This window comes from Macrobrachium rosenbergii, chromosome 19 (genome assembly GCF_040412425.1).
Source record: "Macrobrachium rosenbergii isolate ZJJX-2024 chromosome 19, ASM4041242v1, whole genome shotgun sequence".
Lineage (NCBI taxonomy): Eukaryota > Metazoa > Arthropoda > Malacostraca > Decapoda > Palaemonidae > Macrobrachium > Macrobrachium rosenbergii.
The window spans coordinates 31,320,829-31,328,817 of record NC_089759.1 but is presented as its reverse complement, the minus strand read 5'-3'; the positions used below and the strand labels follow the sequence as shown (position 1 = coordinate 31,328,817).

Sequence of the window (7,989 nt, the reverse complement as noted above, 5' to 3'; positions counted from 1 at the left end):
GAGAGAGAGAGAAAACTAGCAAACGCACACGTACTCTTTACTTTACTTTTGCTTCTGTTTTGACAGAATATAGTCTCTGGATTGTGAAAAGATCAAGAAGAAAAAGTGCAGTCTATCTCGAGTAATAAACGCCCCGCTTTTCTACACACGAGCCTAGGATTTTATTTCTTTGTATATTTCACACATATTTGCTTCCGATGTCTAACTTCCAGTCACATATCCGGGTGTCAGCGTGGCTTCCCCAGTTACTGGAGGACCTCCTTTCGTTTTACACTGGTTCTTTCTTTCTCTCCCTCCGTCTCTCTCTGGCTTATATAAGAGAAGACGGCTCTGGCCACGCGTCAGTTCCTCGTCTGCATTCTCCTTGGCGGGAGCCATGGCCTCCTCCAACGACACTTCCCCCTTCCTCAGCTACATCGAGGAGGGGCTCAGAACGATCGACTTCGACGGGTTGATGCAAAGTTTGCTCGTACAAAACCTCGTCAAGGAGATCGATACGATGACCTCCGGGGCCCTGACGATAATAGTGGTTGGCATCATTCTCCTGGTGGATTTGTTTACTAAGTCTTCCGGCCGTGGGGGAAAGAGCTTCTCCGCCATTGCTGCGCATGCGTGGCAGGAGAACAGAAATGAGAGTGCATCCAGTGCATTGGAGCCCAATGGGTGGGTAATGTTTATAAAAAATGAAGACAAAAGGCATGAATGAGTCCATTTCCAGGTTGAAGTGAAACTGGAATCATTAGGCTTGCTAGAAGGACAGTAATGACACTGGTTATTTTAAGTCGTTTGGGGTTAGCAGCCTTACTGTCCGCTCAATTTAGAATGTTCGAATAATTTGTGGTAGGGCTATGACATCAATTGTTACACAGAAGTGAGAATTTGAAGTCCAAGTTTTACCTAGGCTGGTGCACATAGATGCATACTGATCAGGTTGTCTAGAGAGCATTAAACATTCAATTTGCGCTTCTAGTTTGATCTGAGAGATGTAAAATTGTACTGGTATAGGACATATCCATTAAATTGATTAAATTTACGTGCTCGAATTTAGTGTCAAAAGTTGTAAATCAAATTTTTTCAGACATTAAACAATAAACACATTAAAATTAGAGAAAAGACAGACTCTCAAACAGTACCACATTCAACTGGAGACAGCGTGATTCTTCCTTTGTTGACATTCATATCGTGCTTTGGTCATGAGTCATTTTTGTACTTTCCCTCCGCCGCCGTCGGTAATCTTCCTTGACTCTTTTGTTATTGAACATTTCCACTGCAGTGTTCTGAACTAGCCCAGTCCAGCTCACCCACCTCAGCTCAGTGGTCTGGTAAAACTAAGGTATACTTACTTTTTACCCCGATTGGTGTTTTTTTTTTTTTTTTTTTTTTGCCCATTACCTGGGCTTCCAACCCTAAATACCTCCCATTCATCCCGCCGTATCGAGAAACCGCCATCGCAACCCTCTCATGAAAATGTTCGTGAAGGGTCTTCTATGTACTTGTTTACTCTCTAACAGCAACTTTAAACTTTTTTTTTCCCCTTTCATTCAGACGGTCTCCAAACCCTGTGACCGACGTCTTGGACATTCTGGCGGATGCTGTACTGAAGTGGGAAGAACCTCTGGAAAACGCCACGTAACGTTCGCTTTGTTGTAAGCGATGGAACGAAGCCCGGCGTTGATTCGCCAGACTTTCAGAAGGAAGTAACACGACTGGTTATTTCCACTACTCTGATTTATGTATAAATATGCCTGCGTGACAGAGAATGAGAGAGAGAGAGAGAGAGAGAGAGAGAGAGAGAGAGAGAGAGAGAGAGAGAGAGAGAGGGGATAGATGTTGATGTTATATCGAAGCCATTTTTGTTCATTCTTATTCATATATTTGTGTATTTATTAAGAAATAAAACTCGGTGCCTAATATCACATCCACTGGGCCGTCTCATTTATCAACCTTCAAAAGGCTGATAATTCACAAAAACAGAAAAAATAATCAAACGGTTAAAAATACACTGTATAAACCCTGTCATTAAGTTCTTCATAGTTAATGTGCCTTTTGTTAATTACGACTAAAGGCTTTTCAGATGGTAAATCACGTCAATTTTAACGAAGTTTCATTCAGTCACAGCAGAATTATCTCTACGACTGTATCTTGATTTTGATTAAACTCTCGAAATTAATCATTTCATTCCCGTTCATAACAGCAATGTCGACAGACATTACGAAATTCATAATGCAAAACGATTTTCATATAGACTAGTAAAGAAAAATTGTTATGAGATTGCAGGCTAAAATTGCAATTATCACATCTTCATAAAGAGGAATCAACAGTTTTGTCAAATGTCTAAAGCAGGACACACTTGATACGTAAATGGATATGTTAATAAATGAATGTATTAATAAACAAATAAATAAATAAATTAATATTGTGGGAAAGAAATCCCCCCCCTCCCCCGGTAACAAAGGAAAAATGTTACTCTTGACGGGACAAATTAAATTTTTGTCCATGGGTGAGAGAGCTAGTTTATTTGCTAAAGTTTATACGCTGGTGGACAATGTCCAGATGTCCACATCAGGTCTCATATTCCCTCCAACGAATTACCAGAATCAGGAGTCGCAAACAGCATTTAGTAATTGTGATTGTTCACACGAAATCAAAGTAGAATTTTCATTTTTTCATTTAAATGACATGTTGCAATTGTTATTTTAATCTAACTAAACTGTCAGTTAAAATGTAAAGAAAAAAAAAAGTAAAAAATGCGCCGAAGTTTCTTCGGCGCAATCGAGTTTTCTGTACAGCGTATAATGCTGTATGAGCCGCGGCCCATGAAACTTTCAGCCACGGCCCGGTGGTGGCTGTTCTATAGTGTTGCTAGACGTACGATCATGGTTAACTTTAACCTTAAATAAAATAAAAACTACTGAGGCTAGAGGACTCTTGTTCGGTATGTTTGATGATTGGAGGGTGGATGATCAATATACCAATTTGCAGCCCTCTAGCCTCAGTAGTTTTTAAGATCTGAAGGCGGACAGAAAAAGTGAGGACGGACAGACAAAGCCATCTCAATAATTTTTTTTTACAGAAAACTAAAATCTTATATAGTTGGGGTGGCGAGAACCGTAGGTCTCCATGAGATCCCGGAAGCCAACTGACAGAGCAATCTTTTCCACCGTTTTTTACGTAATCATGTCAGAGTCCGCCATTGGTCAAACAGTTTACTAGAATGGGTCATATTTCTAAAATGATACAAATATTTCCTGCCACTTGGTACTGCAATGTTTAATCGCATCATCCGTTTTAGTTCCAAGTTGAGTTTTCTCGCTTTACCACTTAAAGCATTCCCGTCGAGTAATGCTTTTCCGTATGAATTATTCGCTGGCAACATATTCTTGTTACAAGAGGACGTAGGAATGCCTCTTATTGCCTCGGGAAAGCATTGTCATCCAACGGTGAATTGACAGACGAATGAAATTTGCATCCTTAGAGATGCAAGTTTGAGTTCGATACACTGATATTGAATTCAGTTAGTTTCGCGCTTTTCAGTTCATGGAATTACCATTTGAATGTTTATAGTGTGTACATTAATTGGAAAGTCGTCGGTTAGGTTGGTCAGTGGGAAAAAATTACATTCTTTAACAGACGACTAGAAATAGTAGACTAAGAAAGGGGAATATGCTTAAAACTAAAACAACTAGTGCAATCGTATAGTTAGTACGCATTTAAAGGCAGTATTCATGAACTTACTTCATAGCTATGATAAGACTGGCACGTGGAAAATATCAAACAAACTTATGAAATAAGTTTCCACCTTTTGAAGCTAGCACTAAACGAGAAATTCCCAATTTCTCTCCTTGACAGAAAAGGAAACGCATTTTAGGAGAAAAGCCTACCATTGTCAAGAGACTTCCTTTAATATTCTGCTTTTGTGTCAGACATCTATACATCTACTCTGCAATACTGCTTCGGTGATGTCCGGACAGGACCGTAGTTGTTACAGTATTTCTATGAATAGTAAATAAGTTCCCTTTGTCACCAACCATTGCTTATGTAAACGTACATATGCCTGGGTTTAGATACATATATTTGCAAAGGTGTGAATTTGTGTACTTGCCTTAACTTTCGGTTGTAATCACATGAGTGCACTTGCTTGTATACGAGCGAGACATGGCTTATCAAAATTCGATTTGATCTTGAAAGGTTTTAGTGTTGTTCTAAGAAATACAGAGAACATAAAACACCTAGACCTCTCTCTCTCTCTCTCTCTCTCTCTCTCTCTCTCTCTCTCTCTCTCTCTCTATTTTCAAATTTACATTTTTGTGCTGATTAAGGTGCATAAAGTGCTTGCCATCCGGTAATAAACAAATATGGTAAGTAAAGTCAATTATCAAGCATTATAGATTTATAAGAATACTACTCAGCATGAATGTAACTGCCTTTCCCAGAAATTTAATCAGGACTAAGTAAACATCATCAGTTTCTTCGCAAATAATCGCTTTGATATTTGAATAAAGACGACATATCCAATAACAAAAGTGCCAATACTCCTTGTTCGAGTTATGAGTTATGTATATATATATATATATATATATATATATATATATATATATATATATATATATATATATATATATATATATATAATATATATATATAAAGTCAGCACTACAATAGTCATATAAAACCCTGTCAATCCACCACAACATATAGGACCAGAAAAATAAAAATAATTACCGTTCACGAACTCATGTTCAGCGTAACTGAGCGCCTGAAGCTACACTACTTGGCGCATCAGATTGCCATAACAGCGCTTAAGATTATGATGTCAGCCGATGATTTCAGCAGTTCATGATAAGAGATTATTTTGTTATTGCTGAGGTACTGGACATATGGGTATATGCCCTGATATTTTTAATACGCGCGTTTACAGTTACTAATACATAATAAAATATCTCGTTAAGCAAACATTCATGGCACTGTAAAAAGAAATCAGTTGAAAGAATTCTGAGAGAAGACGAATCTTGATTTTGGAACATTCGGGGACCAATTAACCCGAACCTATTCCGTTTGATATACTTTTGAAACAGAGTGACATTATTCCATTAGTAACTTTTTAATTCCTGTGACGTCATTCTATCACTATTCTTTATTTCACTAGGGCTCTTTCACAAAGATACACGTGGCGTTGGAAGACATTTTTTTCCGCTCGAAATTAGATTTTCTGTCGAGACATGTTAAACTGGTTCGTCCTGGATTTAGCAGAACGTGTGATTTTTACGAAAATCCTTTGGGAGGCACGAAATATACTGAAACAATTTAATTCAATAACTCATTTTTTTTTTTTTTAGCTCAGTCAAGAAATGTTTAAATAGGTATGGGCTAGGTTTCACGTTAGTCTTTCATTTCTCCGTAATATTACAGTAATGAGGATACATTAAGAGCATTTTGTATTCCAGGGTAAAAACGACTACTAAACCCCACTTACTAACATGGATTATCCGTCTTTAAGCTTTGCGGGACAGAGCAAAACATTCTTCATTAAAGCTGCATGTCAATCTTCTGAAGTGCGCGCGTTTTATTTGCAAAGAGGAACAATAAATTAATCATAGCGAACGTGATTGTGAGTGAATTATAAGTCGTCATAACTCGAACAAAGAGTATTGGTAGTTTTTTTTTTATTGGAAAAGTCATCTTTATTCAAATATCAAAGCGATTATTTATGAGGAAACTGATGATGTTTACTTAGTCCTGATTAAATTTCTGGGAAAGGCAATTACGTTCATGCTGAGTAGTATTTTTATAAGTCTGTAATGCTCGGTAATTGTGATTTCTTGCCGTATTTGTTTATTACTGAATTGCAAGTACTTAATGCACCTCAGTCAGAACAAAAATGTAAAATGGAAAATAGATAGATATATACATATATATATATAATTTATATATATATATATATATATATACACACATATATATATATATATATATATGTACATTATATATATAAATATATATATATATATATATATATATATATATATATATATATATATATATATATATATATATATATATATATATATATATATATATTCTATATTGCTCTTCAGAGTTCATATACCTACTTTAATGTAAAGAAAATCATGAATGAAACTAAACCCTATCTGGGACTGCCCTAAGTTTATAAGTTCCCAAGAGGGCTGTCACTATGCCCGCTACAAAAGTAACTACAAAAAAGGACATTTTCTGCTTTGACAAGAATGAAAACCTGCTCAGAGTTCACAGGGTAGTCAACATTGAATCCTTAAGAAAATCAGTTAAAAGAAATTGTATTTGGGACTGTTGAAAATGAAACACATTTTATAAGTTCCCAGTTTATATGTATATATATATATATATATACATACATAAATAATATATAAAATATACGTTTTCTATTTGATAAGAATGAAAACCTGCTATAACAGCACATATATATAGACAACATTGACGTCCTTATATATGATTATATATATATATAAAAAATTGTATTTGAGGTGTTGAAAATGAAACACATTTATATGATGGCGTGACCGATTTATAAAAAAAAGATAGATATGAGGCAGAATTCAGTTGTACATAAAATCCTGGGGAGGGAGGACAGGGGAGAAAAAAAAATCACATAGCAGAGAAAAATAACTTTTGGTGCAATTTCATACAGTATTTTGTGCAAGTCCTGCACTAAAATTAATGAAGCTTTTTCATTTATTTATTTCACGTATTCAAATTAATTTTTGTTTCCTGTTTAAAGCAATTTTACATTTATATAAGTAGGTTCAGTTAATGAGGCAATGGCCTCATATGTGTGTATGTGTGTATGTTCAGCTATGTAATGATACGGGAGATTGATTATTCATGAAAACAGCTCTGATAAAAACTCAAAATTTTTGTTCTAAATAATTTATGGTCATAGCATTCTGTTACTTTATAGATTTGATTTTCTTCTACAGTGCACGTTGACAGGAATATCTTAAACTTTAGAGAAGAGGGTAAATTCACCTTTTCACTCAATAACTCAGGAATTTATCTCCACATTAAAATTTGGAGTTTCCTGGAGAATTTTGGTATATAAGGTTTTAATGGGTTAGGTTCATATGAATCACGATCAGAAAGGCAGTTTCATCATTAAGTACTCTCACTGTTGGGTAGGTTGGGCTGGTGAACCTATTGCAAGACTGATACTCCTATCTCTCTCTCTCTCTCTCTCTCTCTCTCTCTATATATATATATATATATATATATATATATATATATATATATATATATATATATATATATATATATATATATATATATATATATATATATATATATATATATATTAATGCTGCTATTGGCTCATTGCATTAATCTTCGGGGACGGTTACCGTTCTTCTCTCTCTGCGCCGTTATAACAATAGTTCGACAATTAAAATATCAACTTGCCTCAGGCGGTATATATTTAAATTATCATAGTATGTTATTTTGGGATTTTCGAAGAGAATTTGAAACTGATTCTACCAACTGAGATGATTAAGTCAGTTAACAATTTCAGATTCTTGCACATGTAGTTGTTTGTAAGGATGCCTTTTCTTACATGAAAGCCCCCTTTTTTTGGACAGATCGTTACAGTACTTGGCTTATTCTGAGTGAATATTTTTGTTGTTTGAAAAATAGAAATGCTTGAAACAGATTAATTCAGTTTGGAATTTAGAGCATTCATGCAGTTATAGTACAACAGAAAGTCACTGTAACTGTTGCATTATAAAACTAATCATTAGAGAAAAAGAATCGACTCATAAGTAATTCAGGGATTTTTAATATTAAAAGCTTTAAACTATTTCAGTGGAACCTTTAGATTGAAAGTTTTTTTGGGGGATGGGGCCTGAATAGATTGAACAAACACTTTAAACTGTTATATTAGCAATGAGTTTCCGTTACACTTTAAACAAATAATAGATTTTATAATCCATAACATTCTAAATT

At 35.0% G+C, this 7,989-nt stretch overlaps 1 protein-coding gene across 1 annotated transcript; it reads left to right on the top strand.

Annotated features, from left to right (window-relative positions):
- The first annotated feature begins 339 nt into the window (after nt 1-339).
- On the top strand, nt 340-1,913 carry LOC136848482 (uncharacterized). The gene is made up of 2 exons (XM_067120760.1): nt 340-663; nt 1,546-1,913. The coding sequence occupies exons 1-2, from the start codon at nt 377-379 to the stop codon at nt 1,631-1,633; spliced, it is 375 nt and encodes a 124-aa protein (XP_066976861.1). The 5' UTR covers nt 340-376; the 3' UTR covers nt 1,634-1,913.
- The last annotated feature ends 6,076 nt before the right edge of the window (nt 1,914-7,989 follow it).

Coding starts and splice junctions, on each gene's coding strand:
- LOC136848482 (XM_067120760.1), top strand. CDS start 377: ATGGCCTCCTCCAACGACACTTCCCCCTTCCTCAGCTACATCGAGGAG. Junction 664..1,545: donor AGTGCATTGGAGCCCAATGG/GTGGGTAATGTT, acceptor CCTTTCATTCAG/ACGGTCTCCAAACCCTGTGA.